The sequence below is a fragment of the Vulpes vulpes genome, chromosome 15 (assembly GCF_048418805.1).
Source record: "Vulpes vulpes isolate BD-2025 chromosome 15, VulVul3, whole genome shotgun sequence".
Classification (NCBI taxonomy): domain Eukaryota; kingdom Metazoa; phylum Chordata; class Mammalia; order Carnivora; family Canidae; genus Vulpes; species Vulpes vulpes.
Window position 1 is genome coordinate 86,568,407 of NC_132794.1, and position 15,343 is coordinate 86,583,749.

The window sequence follows — 15,343 nt, forward strand, 5'->3', positions numbered from 1 at the left end:
TAACTGACTGAGCCACCAGGCGTCCCTGATAGATTTTTTTAAAAGATTTTATTTATTTATTCATAGAGACAGACAGAGAGAGAGAGAGAGAGAGACAGGCAGAGACACAGGCAGAGGGAGAAGCAGGCTCCATGCAGGGAGCCCGATGTGGGACTGATCCCAGGACTCCAGGATCATGCGCTGAACTGAAGACAGACACTTAACTGCTGAGCCACCCAGGTGTCCCTGGAATGAGTATTTTTAATGAATCAGTAAAAAGGGAGCCCAACGTGGGACTTGATCCCGGGTCTCCAGGATCAGGCCCTGGACTGAAGGTGGCACTAAACCGCTGAGCCACCCGGGCTGCCCTGTTAGATGGTTTTATATCCATACTTGTCAGTCAGGAATCAAGAGGGTCTTTTTCTGGAGAAAATGATCCATTTCAGCAACAAGTCAAAAAGATGACATCTGGCAGTTCCAAAACCCAAAAGCAGCTGCACCTAACTGCCCTACTGTGAAGGCCACCAGTCAGCAACTTTCATTCATGATCACAGAGCTTTCAATGAGCTTAACAGCTTACTCTTATGTTGGACAGACAGCTAGAGGTTGCCAGATGTGTGGGGGAAGGTTCTCACATTAAAGAGAAAAAGTATACCAAGTGAGCAGAAATAAATAAACTTAGAGGAAACAGAGAAGGAAAAATAAAGATGAAAAGTTAAGATCTTTATTTTTTTTAAAGTTTTATTTAAGTAATCTATAACCAAGGTGGGGCTTGAGCTCACAACCAAGAGTCATGAGCTCTTCCAACTAAGCCAGCTCAGTGCCCCAGATCATTAAATTTATATAAGAAAAGGTTTTTATAAAATGAAACAAAATAAGAGCTCTTAGATTTTAAAAATGTGATAGAAAAAAAATCAGTAAAGTTAAAAAAGAGGGGTACCTGGGTGGCTTAGTGGTTGAGCATCTGTCTTTGGCTCAGGTCATGATCCTAGGTTCCTGGGATCACGACCCACATTAGGCTCCCTGCAGGGAGCCTGCTTCTCCCTCTGCCTATGTCTCTGCCTCTCTCTGTGTCTCTCATGAATAAATAAATAACATCTTAAAAAAAAAAAAAGAAGTTAAAAAAGAAAGGTGGGAACTCTCCTCCTAGAAAGAACAAAAAGGTAAATAAATAGACAATATGAGAGAACAGAAAATGATTGGAGAACCAATCTAGTGACCCTTTAACAGATTAAGAGGAGTTACAAAAATAGGGGAGAAAACTGTGTGTGTGTGTGTGTGTGTGTGGTTAATTACTAAACAAATAGTAATAACTGAAAATTCTCAGAGCTTTCAGTATAAAAATAATCCCCCAAATTGCTTGGCATAATGGAAAAAAAATGAAGAAAAAAACCTACCCAAGGCATAACATTTTAGAAGCTTCAGACTACTAGGAGCAAAAGATCTTAAAACAGCTTTTGAATGGTACTGAAAACTAGAAGACAATAAAAGAATGCCTTCAAATTGTGAGTGAAAATCATTTCCAATCTGGAATTCAATCTAGAATACCTGATCAAATAAGCAATCATAATTGATATAACAGTGATGATGATAGTTGAATAAAGCTATCCTTAGACATGTGAATTAAAGAAAATGTGCCTTTTTTTCAAAGAAGTTATTAGATTTTGAGCTCCATCAAAACAAAAGAGTAAACCAAGAAGGAAAAAGTAGTGCCCAATAAACAGTGAATCTAACACAAGACGCAAGAGGAATTGCTAGAGTGACAGGAAAGTTCCATAACAACTGGTGGGCAGTAAGGAGTTTATACTGCACCAGGTAATGGAGGTTGCCATGAAGAAAATATATAGGAAAATTAGAACTGAGAGTATCACATGGCAAGTTGAACTGCATTGAGAGAAATTTTACAAAGATATTGGAGAGTGTGAGACATCTTAGCATTTAGCTCAAAGAAAACTAAAGAAATGAAACGGGATAATTACTAATTTCAGAAGTAAAAAATTTCACAAAAATTTAATGACTTGGCTCAGCATATTTATGTAATCATAATAATGAAACACAATATTGATTTAATAAAATATTTTTACTTAACATACATTGGGAGTGTAGTGGGAGGAGGAAAAAAAGGAGCTAAACTCACCAAAATAGAAGTCCATAAATTACCCACAAACTCATAATTCAAGAGATAATCATTCAATATTGCTTAGAAGCAAGGCAAGAGGGAATATAGCATTTTATTTTTTTGTTAAGAGATCCTCTTTTCTGGCACTTCTTTACCTTAAAAACATATATATATTATTTTGATAAATTATACAACTATTAATTAATTTGATAAATTATACCATTATCTAGCATTAGTCCAATCTGCAGGGGAACTCTGAAATATAAAGTAGGTTTCACAGTCCCAGCAAGTTGTATTATCCCAATCCAAAGCAAGGGGGCTGAGTTTTTCTATTCCTGCATCTTTCAGGCATTGGTTAAGGGCCATTTGGGAGATGTATATTTCCAGGCATTTTACAGGCAAAGTGGGTTCAAGCAGGGTGAAAGCAGTTTTCTACAACAGACATAACAAAACAAAACAAAACAGAAAGGGTTAGAAAACCTCAGGCATACCCACTAAAGTAAAAAAAGGAGGGTGAAAAACAGAAAAATAATTGCAAAAAGCAAAATTATTTCAACAGGGTATGAAATGCCCAAACTGAAAACTATCCATTATCCTTGGCTCATTCTTCCTCAACTTCCATGTCCTAGCAGTCAAGTCCTATCTGTGGCATCCCTAACTCTATCTACTTTCTGCAGCCCTCACAGCCCCCACCTGGGCCTATGTTATCAGTATCTCTTGATGAATTTTTTTGTAACAGTGTTTCTAAATTTTACCTCAGTATTGCCACCCTACACCTTCTGTAAGGCAGGGATGATATCTACTTGTTTACCATGCATCAAACCTAGAGCATCAGCCATAGTACTTGGCACAAACTAGGCACTCAATAAAGATTTTTTTCTTTGACAAATGAGTAGAGGTATTTTTGGAGAGAAGGAACTAATACAAAGTAGCAAGAGGTAATAAGACACAAGGAAGAAAGTATGCCATAGCTATTTAATAGTCAGCAATTATAGACTGACCCTTTATTCTCCTAACACTGTAATTAGAATCCCTAAAGGCTGTGCCTCCCTCCTTCATTCTTTCCTTTATTTATTAATTTAAAGATTTTGTTTATTTATTCATGGGAGAAAGAGAGCGAGAGCAAGCGAGAGAGAGAGAGAGAGAGAAAGAGAGAGGCAGAGACACAGGCAGAGGGAGAAGCAGGCTCCATGCAGGGAGCCCGATGTGGGATTTGATCCCAGGACTCCGGGATCATGCCATGAGCCAAAGGCAGACGCTGAAACCGCTGAACCACCCAGGCATCCCTCCTATATTTATTTATAAACTAATATTTCAAGTGAAATGGTTTTTTCTTCATGTATTAAGAATATTGCCTCCATAATTGTGTGGAGGTTTGGAACAAATACAGTCTAGTAGACAATCCAGTAATTAAAAGGAACTTGAATGCACTTGCCAGGTCACTGGATACTACTGAATGTTATTGATCCATTTTAGATCTTTTTTTTTTAAGATTTATTTATTTATTCATGAGAGACACAGAGAGAGGCAGAGACATAGGCAGAGGAAGAAGCAGACTCCCTACAGGGAGCCTGATGCAGGACTCGATCCCAGGACCCCAGGATCACAACCTGAGCCAAGGGCAGATGCTCAACCACTGAGCCACCCAGGTGCCCCTAGAATTTGTGTTTTAGTATCACAAGAAGAACAAGGTTGTTGTTGTTTTTAAAGATTTTATTTATTTGAGAGAGAGAAAGAGAGAGAGAGAGAGCAGGGAGGCGTAGAGGGAGGGGGAGAAGTAGACTCCCCGCTGAGCAGGGAGCCAGACTCAGGGCTCAATGACAGGACCCTGGGATCATGATCTGAGCTGAAGGCAGACATTTAACCCACTGAGCCACCTAGCTGCCCCAAAGAACAAAGTGGCTTTTTTTTTTTTTTTTTTAAAGAACAAATGTGTTACACATAAATTCTGAAGTACCAAGTTTTCTATTTGCTTTTCAAAAGTTATATATAAGCAAAATTAGAGAATTCATTCTAGTCAATGTGTAGCAAGAATACTGGAAAAAAAAAAACTCAACCCTCAAAGTCTGGTCATATGTCTTTTATCAAAACAAACAAAAGACACACAGCCAAGTCAGCACATTTCTTTTAATGTGGATCCAGTTCTGTTATGTATGGTTGACTTATTTCTACTTAAACGATAATATTTTATGATGTTTACTTCGGAAATTACTACCAATAATTTTGTTTTAACACTTTGTAAGGTTTCTTTTTAAGATTTTATTTATTCATTCAAGAGAGATACAGAGAGAGAGGCAGAGACATAGGCAGATGGAGAAAGCAGGCTCCATGCATGGAGTCTGAGGCGGGACTCAATCCGAGGACCCCAGGATCATACCCTGAGCTGAAGGCAGATGCTCAATCACTGAACCACTCAGATAAATTAAATATTAAATATTAAATTTTGATAAGATATATTAAATTTTGATAAGACCAATACGTCAAATTTTTTAGTTTTATGGCTTATGATTTTTGTTTCAGAAATATCTGCCTACTTCAAATCTACAAAGACATTCTCCTGTGTTTCTTTTAAAAGCTTTATAACTCTGGGTTTCATATATAGGTTTATGATGCAAGAGTAAGTGCTTTTTGTGTATGGAGTCAATTCCTTTTTTCCCCAATGTTCATCCAGTAGTTATAGTTTTATTCAGTCGTTTGTTTGTTTTTTTAAATCCTTTTCTCATTGAATTTATTTGTGGATCTATCATTGGACTCTATTTTGTCTCACCGGCCTATTTCTATTCTTATACCAGTACCACTCTATCTGAGATTTAGAGTATATTCTGTAATAAATAGAGTAAGTCCTCCAACTTTGTTCTTCTTTTTCAAAGTTGTTTTAGTTAGTCTAAATCCTTTGCATTTTCATGTAAATCTTAGAAGCAGGCTGTCAATTTCCACAAAAATGCCTGCTAGGATTTTCTGTGGTTTGCATTTATTTTATAGATCCATTTGGGAACAGATATTTTAATGTGAGGTGTCTTCTCCATGAATATGGTATATCACTTCATTTCTTTAGGTCTCCTGGAATTTCTCTCCATGTGTGTGTTGTTTTTTAAAGATTTTTATGTATTTATTTGACAGAGAGAGTAAGAAAGCACAAGGAGTGGGAGCAGCAGAGGGAGAAGCAGGCTCTCCATTATGCAGGGAGCCCAACGCGGAGCTTGATCACAGGACTCTGAGCTGAAGGCAGCTGCTTAACCGACTGGGCCACCCAGGTGCCCCTCTCTATAATGTTTTATAGTGAACAGACCTTTTGCTAAATTGGTTCCAAAGTATTTTATGTTTTTTCAAGCTATTGTAAGTGAAATTGAATAAATTCATCTTTAAAGTAACATCTAGTTATTTCTAGTTTTTTTCCTAGTGACCTTAAGTGTATCACACACAAAAAAAATTTATTACAAAAGCAGTAAATCATAATGTAAAAGTTAAGACTCCTGGTAAGTAAAAATGGGAAATAAAAACACCATATTTCCACCTTTAAGAATGCCACTATTAACATTTATATCTTGACTTATACACACAGACATCCATATATGTTTTTAGCCATGTGAAATCATATTGTGCAGGCAGGCTGTTTACTAACCAACTTAAAAAAAAAAAAAACTCTACCTTTTCTGTTAATAATATTTCTTTCTAAAATATAGTCCATACTCAAGTTTCAGAACTCTTCCAATATGTGATTTACAAATGTTTGTCCAGGGGATCCCTGGGTGGCGCAGCGGTTTGGCGCCTGCCTTTGGCCCAGGGCGCGATCCTGGAGACCCGGGATCGAGTCCCACATCGGGCTCCTGGTGCATGGAGCCTGCTTCTCCCTCTGCCTATGTCTCTGCATCTCTCTCTCTCTCTCTCTGTGACTATCATAAATAAATTTAAAAAAATTTTTAAAACCTAAACAAACAACAAAAAAACAAATGTTTGTCCAAATCAGAAACCAATGAAAAAAAAATGAACTGCATCTGATTGTTTTATTCATGAGTCTCTTTTAGTCTAACACAATTAGGTATGATGATTTCTATTACAATGATTAGAACTTATTTAACTACAAAACATATTATAAAGGTAATTTTCCTCATATAAGTACATGATCTTTAAGAAGGAAGCTGAGGGGCACCTGGATGGCTCAGTGGTTGAGTGTCTGCCTTTGGTTCAGGTCGTGATCCCAGGATCCTGGGATTGAGTCCTGCATCAGGCTCCCCGCAGGGAGCCTGCCTCTCCCTCTGCCTGTGTCTCTGCATCTCTTTTTGTGTCTCTCATGAATAAATAAATAAACCTCTTTATAAAAAAATAAAAATAGAAAGTAAGCTGATATCCATTGTTGACACTATGACTTAACGAGAACTAATGATTTAAATAAAGTGAAATTAAGGAATAATAATTTCTTAAAAATGATGAATTATTTATGTACAGTATTCTGCTAGACAATGTATAATTATTTCTCCATATTTTCTTAGGGCCAAACATATATTTGAGGGGGAAGCCAACAAAAAATTATAAATTCCCTCAGTATTTTAAAGATGTCAGTGAAATAAGATTTTCAAATGAGTTAAAGAAAACAAATATGTTAAAGAGTAAATGTGGTTCAACATCATGTATCAAGGAGATATCTCAAGGCGTTATACATTTTAACATATAGAACAGTGAGCATAACTTTCACAAGTTCTTAAAAAAAGATGTAAAAAGAAAATACTCAGTGAACTAAGTAAGGTTCTTCTATACAGGTTATTAAGAACTACAGAAGAGGGTGTACCACTGGTGGCCCAGCGGTTTGGCGCCACCTTCAGCCTGGGGCCTGGTCCTGGGGGCCCGGGATCGAGTCCGGCGTCAGGCTCCCTGCACGGAGCCTGCCTCTCCCTCTGCCTGCCTGTCTCTCTCATGATCTCTCTCTCTGTCATGAATTAAAAAAAAAAAAAAAAAAAAAGAACTACAGAAGAGGGATGTCTGGGTGGCTCAGTGGTTGAGCATCTGCCTTTGGCTCAGGTTGTGATCCTGGGGTCCTGGGATCAAGTCCTGAATCAGGCTCCCCGCATGGAGCCTGCTTCTCCCTCTGCCTGTGTCTCTGCCTTTCTCTGTTTGTCTCTCATGAATAAATAAATAAAATCTTAAGAAAAGAGAACTACGGAAGGGGGCCAAATAATTCTATAGTCTTATCATTCATTAAGAGATAGAGGCAAATAGTGCTTGATTGAAAAAGGAAGACTTTAGTGACAAACTTTACAGGCTCTCACAGTGATCTAACGGTGGTGATATTCTCCAAGACATCAACAGGTAAGAGAAATAGAACTCCTTACTAATCCAGCCACTTCCTAGTCCTTTCCCTTATAGCAATTATCTCTAAAATCAGTAAATTTCATTCTTATTTTGTTTAGTGTTCTTTATCTTTCCTAATATAGTTCTTAGCCTGGTTTTAAGAAATCAATAAATCCCTTGAAACTATATAAAGGACATTGTATGTTTGTGTTTTTCTAGCAGGAGAAGAGCTTTCAACAGATTCTCAGTGGGTCCGTAAGATTAAAAACCTTTATGATAGACTGGGGGCTAGACTGGCAATTATACTAGCATATGCTATGACTGATATATAAAACACTGCCAACTTTTAATTATAATGAATAAAATAAATTATTAAATAATACAATATAATTAGCTTTAAAATGTAGTCAGAGATGTATTTCCTAAAGGTGTTTTTTTTCTTTCCCTTTTTTTTTTTTTAAGATTTTATTTATTTATTCATGAGAGATAAACAGAGAGAGACAGACACAGGCAGAGGAAGAAGCAGGCTCCATGCAGGGAGCCCGACGCAGGACTCGATCCTGGGACTCCTGGATCAGGCCCTGGGCTAAAGGCAGGTGCTAAACCGCCGAGCCACCCAGGGCTCCCCCCTCCTAAAGGTGTTTTTCAAATTGCAAATTGTGATCCTTTAGTGTCTAGCATTAAACAAATAACAAAATCAACTACAACAGAATAGATAATATCACACAGTGCGTTGCATAAAATGTTTTCTAAAACTTTTGTGTCAGTTTTATATATGTGTGTGCTATAATGTGGGTTGTGTTGTAAAATATATTTCTTACCATGGATGACAGCCAACAAAGATTGAAAAAAACTGCTCTAATGCCTGCTTATACTTTTGATTTTTTGCTTGAAACCTTCTTCTTCTTCTTCTTCTTTTTTTAAAGATTTTATTTATCTATTCATGAGAGACAGAGAGAGAGGCAGAGACACAGGCAGAGGGAGAAGCAGGCCCCATGCAGGGAGCCCGATGCGGGACTCAATCCTGGGACCCAAGGATCATGCCCTGAGCCGAAGACAGGCGCTTAACCGCTGAGCCACCCAGGCGGCCCTTGAAACCTTCTTGATAACACTACTTCTATGGAAATTTGGAACCAATAAAGTTATGATAATAAAAATAGCAGTGATGATATGATTAGCAATATTTACTGAATATTCACTATGTGCTAGGAAATTTGCTAAGTGTTTTACTTTTATGATCTCATTTAATCTGCACAATCCAATGAAGTATTATTAAACTCCATTTTTTAAATGAGAAAATTTAGATTTAGAGAAATAAAATAACTTGATTTAGATCTATGTCTGACTGACTCAATGCCCATGCTCCCTAAACTGCAGACAATAGGTCTCCTAGATAATCTAAAAAGCTTGATGATCCATTTAAAGATAAAGATGAACTGAATATTAGATCCTGTGATGCTACATTATTCTTATCATTCACTTGTTTTGGTTTTGACTGATCCAGAAACTCTGCAAAAGTAGTTGTTTTTTTCTAGAGATAACTTTCTTTTTAAATTAAAAAAAGTTTAGGGATCCCTGGGTGGTGCAGCGGTTTGGCGCCTGCCTTTGGCCCAGGGCACGATCCTGGAGACCCGGGATCGAATCCCACGTCGGGCTCCTGGTGAATGGAGCCTGCTTCTCCCTCTGCCTGTGTCTCTGCCTCTCTCTCTCTCTCTCTGTGTGACTATCATAAATAAATAAAAAATTAAAAAAAATAAATTAAAAAAAGTTTATATTCAGATATGAGACATATTGTATCTTATTCACTCCCAAACTTTTTTTTTTCTTTTTTAAGATTTTATTTATTTATTCATGAGAGACACACAGAGAGAGAGGCACAGACACAGGCAGAGGAAGAAGCAGGCTCCATGCAGGGAGCCTGACATGGGACTCGATCCTGGGTCTCCAGGATCACACCCTGGGCTGAAGGTGGTGCTAAACCGCTGAGCCACCTGGGCTGCCCATTCATTCCCTAATTTAAAGATCCCTTTAAAGGCTCAATTAGTATAAATTATAAGCAGCAGAGTACTATATTAATAAATCCTATTTACTTCATGGGTTTGTTGTGAGAATGTAACATTTATTTTATTTTATTATTTTATTTTTATTTAAGTTTTTTTTTAAGATTTTATTTATTTATTCATTCATGAGAGACAGAGAGAGAGAGAGAGAGAGAGAGAGAGAGAGAGGGGCAGAGACACAGGCAGAAGGAGAAGCAGGCTCCATGCAGGAAGCCTAATGTGGGACTCGATCCCAGGTCCCCAGGATCAGGCCCTGAGCTGAAGGCGGCGCTAAACCGCTGAGCTACCCGGGCTGCCCTGTAACATTTATTTTAAAAGATTTATAGGGATGCCTGGCTCAGCAGTTGAGCGCCTGCCTTTGGCCCAAGGAATTGGGGTCCCGGGATTGAGTCCCACATCGGGCTCCCTGCATGGACCCTTGGGGACTATACAAAAATTTTGCTACTTCACTTTTTATAGTGAGAGGAATTTAAAATGTTTCTAATGCTACATTGGTACGATGAAGTCATTCCGATAGTTCAGTTCAAAATTTAACTAACCATTGAGCAGCTCCATTCCAATGGTCATAAACATAAATGCTTACTGCTCTAAGCAGATAACCCGAATGAGAGAATGGGATGGGTAAGGGTGGGTAGGCATAGGTTGTGTGAAAGGGGCACTCTATTTAAAAGAGGAAACCATCATTTGATGACAAGAAATTTTATGCCCTGCAGGAGTGTAGAATCGGTATTGCTAGATCTAAAGAGAAGTCAGAAATCTGGATGTCAACATGAAATCTCCTGATTTTTAAATGTTGGCACAAATTTAAAAAAACAAAAGAAAACACTATGGGCAAAATAAAACAAGTGTATAGGCTAACTCCAGCCCATGGCCTACAGTTTGCCACCCAGATTTATTTTTATGCCATCACTTAGATACACAAAGCTGACTGAGACAGCCCATATGAGACTGCTATCAACTATGCAGCCAGTGGGTAGGGAGAAAATCACAGAACATATATCTTCTGAAAGTATAACTCCTTTTCTTTTCTTTTCTTTTCTTTTCTTTCTTTCTTTCTTTCTTTTTTTTTTTTTTTTTACTGTAGACTTTGGGAACATGTACACTAGCTTTCTTTGAATAGTCTCTTGCTATTCTGAGAAAAAAACTTCACAGGAAGTCCTGAGAAACAAGCCTGTGTAGATAAAGGATTTAAAGTTAAGGACGACTAATCAAATTATAATCACATAAAGAGAAAGTGAGTATGTTTATAGGACTTCAGGAGAAAATTTCCACTCATGACTGAAGAAGTAAAAAAGTCTTTCAATACAGATGATAAAATTGTCTGATACAAATAAATATTTGTATTTGCTTAACTTTTCTGATATGACACTATTATTACACAACTCCTTTTATGTTTTTTTTTAAAGATTTTATTTATTCATGGAAGACACAAAGAGAGAGGCAGAGACACAGGCAGAGGGAGAAGCAGGCTCCCTGCAAGGAGCCCGATGTGGGACTTGATCCTGGGTCTCCAGGATCACATCCTGGGCTGAAGGTGACGCTAAACCCCTGAGCCACCCAGGCTGCCCTCCTTTTATATTTATAGGGGTATGGCAACTTTCATGACTGTGAGTTTCTCAAGTTAGCCCTTAAAGTGAAGATTTTTGTATAGTAAAAATTCCCTTTGCAAAGCCTTTAAATCATCCTAAGGACATGATTTTGTATATCGCATACTACCTCTCAGTAAGTTCAACACAGTTAATTTTTGTTCCCTGATTGGAATAGATATTGTCTTTAGTTATACATGAATGAAGCAGAGCTGAAATTCTCAATTGTCGACCACTTAAGCCAATAAGATGTGAATGACTGTAGGGTGATTTTGTAGAGGGGGAAAACTAACCAAAAAGCTAACCTCTACTAAATACTAGAAAATGATAACAATTAAAACATCTACACAAGAGAGGCACTGGGTTGCTTCTATGCTTAAGAGAACCAGAGATTCAGAGAGAAAAAGAACAGTCCTGTGGGTATCTTCCTAAACTATACAGATACTTCCAAATATACAGTTTAGAAAAACAAAACAATATATTCAGTGTAGAATCTGTAACAGATTAGAAGGGTAGAATCTATTGGAAATAGGGCTATTTTATTCAGTAAACCAATACAGAGAAAAATGGAATGCTCTCAAAGGTTCTGGTAACCTGAGTATTAACACTATTTGTAGGTAAGAGCTAAGGTACTCAACACTGTTGTAAGAAGGAGCTAAAGATATTTTATTTCTGGCCTACATGTAGTCTTTAGTTTATTTCTTTTCTGTGATGTCAATGCAATGACTTACAGGTAATAATTTTAGATACTAAAATCAAGGCAGATGTTAACACATATCATAAATAACAGGTAGATGTTTACTACATAGTAAAATTATTTTAATGGAGTGCAATCAGTCATGAATTGATGACTATAAACTAGCCCCAGCAACATCTTTAAGCTATCAACAGACTCAGAGACTTTGACAGTGTGTGACTGTCATACTGAATGCATAGTTAGGGAAAATGTTTTCTGTAGTTAAATCAACTGGTAAAGTAACACTGGTATGATGATTGAAAAGAAATTAACCTATACTATACTAGGTTCAGGAAATTAAAAGAGAAAACAAACTAGGGAAAAGGATATAGACTGTATTTATCATGACAACATGCTAATTTCAATAACTAGGCAGGAAGGATTGACTTAAAGAGTTATTCAGCTCACTCTAACCAAATGTTAGCTGGCAGCATAAACTGGTTCTCATTGTTAAAGTGGTCTGCTTATCATGTAACTGATAAGACAATCTGGGTATTGAGAGGCTTAGTGGTCCTTTATGAGCCATGACTTACCTTTATGGATTGGCACTGGTATAGGAATCGGGTTCCTGACACATGAGCTTGTGGGTTGGACTGGAGGCCTATATACGCCCACAATACCTGGATCTCCAGGGAAACTGGTATGACACAGCAGGAAGTACAATGCATAGCCTGTAGAAGGGTAAAGAAGCATCTGCTTGAATTGCTTGCTGATGATTGCCTATAGTCAGTTACCATGCATTAAGTAACCATTGTTTCTTAAACATTATATGTAACAGAGAAAGTAATATGATTTAGAGAAAAGAATGTAGAAGTTCACAATAGATCATATCATTGTCCTGGATCTTAACAAATTAATATTCTAAAATGGGAATGACTATTATAGAGATTTTAAAAATGTGAGTTCACATACAATGCTTATAAGAAGTGCTCCATGAGTGGTGCATAGTCAGTGTTGTGGAATGCCAGGAGTAACAGCCATTTCTGGTTGAGGATGGCTTCGTGGGACTAAGATGAGTAATGTTTGACTAGAAGAAATGGTGATTAAAGGAAAATTCAGGTAGAGAGATGGCATATAAAAAGGTGTGCAAGTAGAATAGCACATGATGCCATGGAGGGACAATCATTGATTAATCTGAGTAATAGTTACTGAGTATATTCTATGTGCCAGGCATGATGAAGGCACTGGCCTTGAGCAGACCACTTAAGTAAAGCAAAGGATTTGGACACAGAAGCAGTGAAATGTTAAAGAAGACATTTCAGAGTTTGATAATGAAGTCCAACCAAGCAGTATGACTCTAGGAGGATTAATTCCAAGAAGTAAGAAGGATTGACAGAAGTGAGTTACTATAACTTAGCAGATACAAACTATCCTCAAATATGCCTGTGTTTTTCCGGCCTATTTTTTTTTTTTAAGATTTTACTTATTTATTCATGAGAGACACACAGAGAGAGAGGCAGAGACACAGGCAGAGGGAGAAACAGGCTCCATGCAGGAAGTCTGACGTGGGACTCAACCCCGGTCTCCAGGATCACGCCCTGGGCTGGAGCCGGTGCTAAACTGCTGAGCCACCCGAGCTGCCCATCTTATACCTTTTTATAGTAAGGCTCAGATTCTGGCAATAACATATAAACTAGGAATGGGGGAGACAGATCATATTTAAGTTTACTTTATTTATTTTTAAAGATTTTATTTATTTATTCATGAGAGAGAGAGAGAGAGAGAGACAGAGACAGAGAGAGGCAGAGACACAGGCAGAGAGAGAGGCAGGCTCCATGCAGGGAGCCTGACATGGGACTCAATCCCGGGTCTCCAGGATCAGGCCCTGGGCTGAAGGCGGTGCTAAACTGCTGAGCCACCTGGGCTGCCCCTTAAGTTAATTTTATTCAGGAACTATCAAACTGTTTCTCAAAGTGGCCACACCACCTGCAGTTCCGCCAACAATGTGTTAAGGTTCCAGTTTCTCCACATTATTGACAGCACTTGTTAGTGTTTGTCTTCCTAAGTATAGCCATCCTAGGGATGCCTGGGTGGCTCAGTGGTTGTCATAACAGTGCTGGGGAAGGGGAGAAGGGCACTTCCAAAATAATCACTAAGAAGAAAGGCCTTTCAAAGTCTGAACCAAAACTGAAAGGTTAAAAAATATAAATTGATATCTTTCACAATAGAAAAATCAGTATCCACATGGCAAAAGACCAAAACCAAAACCAAACCAGAAACAAAGTCAAAAGACAAATGACAAACTGGAAAAAAAAAAATCTGCAAATCATACCACAGAAAAAGGTCCATTTCTCATTTCCTGTAAATAAGACTAGTAATTCAATAAAAATGGGCAAGGAATATAAATAGATAATAGTGAATAAAATACAAACTGTTCAACTATATGTCAAAATAATCTTACAGTAAGAGAAGACTAAGACTATACTGGGGATACTATTTTTCACTCATGAAAAAAGATTAAAAAGTTTCATGACATAGTGTTGATGAGAGTAGAAGGAAAAAGTGGTCTCACATATGAATGATGGGACTGTAAATTTTAAGTATGGGGAATAAACTGAAATTATTAAAATTTTAAATCCATATACCTTTGATCTGGCAATTCTAGAAGTTATCATATAGGTTTATTCTTTAATGTACAAACTGGTGCCTGAACTAGGTTACAAAATACAAAATGTCACATTGTGTATAATAGCAAAAGACTGCAAACAACCTGAATGTTCACCAAAAACTCTGGCTAAAAAATTCTGGTTCATCTATGTAGTAGAATACTATGCAGCTATATTACCCAAAGAATGAGGACGCATATTATGTACTGATAAGATCAAGTGAAAAAACACAAGGTAGCAGAGCAGTGTTTATGATATTATATCATTTGAATAAAAAAAAAGAGTACCTGAGTATTTACTTGTGTGACTATGCAGGATCTAATTTCAGTTGTCTATGTGGGAGGGAAGAGCTATTTGCGAGAGAGATTTTTATTTTGTACTTTATGAATTTTGAGCCAAGTGTATGCATTACTTATACAGAAAAATAATTTAAAATTAGAAAGGAAAATTAAATTTAGTATGGCTGACTAAAGTGAGGAGATAGGGGGTAGGCAAAAGAGAAAGAAGACAGACTAGTACAGTAGATTTACTTCTTTCACCTGGGCTGGAGTCAAGAGATATACCTGTTAAAATGGATCTAGAGGCCACCAGAAAAATTAAAAACAGAAATAGCTAAGTGCGGCTCTTTCCATGGCAGGGGGTTTTGGGGTTTTTATTCTTCATTTAATACCACTATACATGGTTTGATTTTTTTAACCTGATAATGTATTTTTATTAAATGTAAATATGTAAACTTTTATAACAGAAAGAATACAATTTCAATCTGAAAGAATCTGTGTTGACCATCATTCAGGAATATAAGAGAATATTTGAAATACATATGAAATAAATTTTTCTCTTATGAGTAAGTTGATTTTGAACCACAGAATAATCTCTACCTTCAAGTATTTTTCTACCTTTAATTTTTTTTTTCCAAGTAAGGAAAATAAGTTAGGTATAAACCTAACCTGAAATAATGACTTCAAATGGGC

General features: G+C 37.3%; 1 protein-coding gene across 2 annotated transcripts in view; it reads right to left on the reverse strand.

Moving 5' to 3' along the window:
- The window catches only part of TCTN3 (tectonic family member 3), a 28,726-nt gene that overhangs the window by 5,604 nt on the left and 7,779 nt on the right, over nucleotides 1–15,343 (reverse strand). Inside the window, exons 13-14 of one of the 2 annotated variants that reach the window (XM_025991152.2) lie at nucleotides 12,300–12,437; nucleotides 2,041–2,530 (exon numbers count right to left, since the gene is read on the reverse strand). In XM_025991152.2, the coding sequence (XP_025846937.2) occupies nucleotides 2,321–2,530; nucleotides 12,300–12,437 (348 nt within the window). In that variant the 3' untranslated portion in view covers nucleotides 2,041–2,320. Of the gene's footprint in view, nucleotides 1–2,040; nucleotides 2,531–12,299; nucleotides 12,438–15,343 lie in introns of those variants that run through there. The other variant, XM_025991148.2, reaches the window with a different exon arrangement.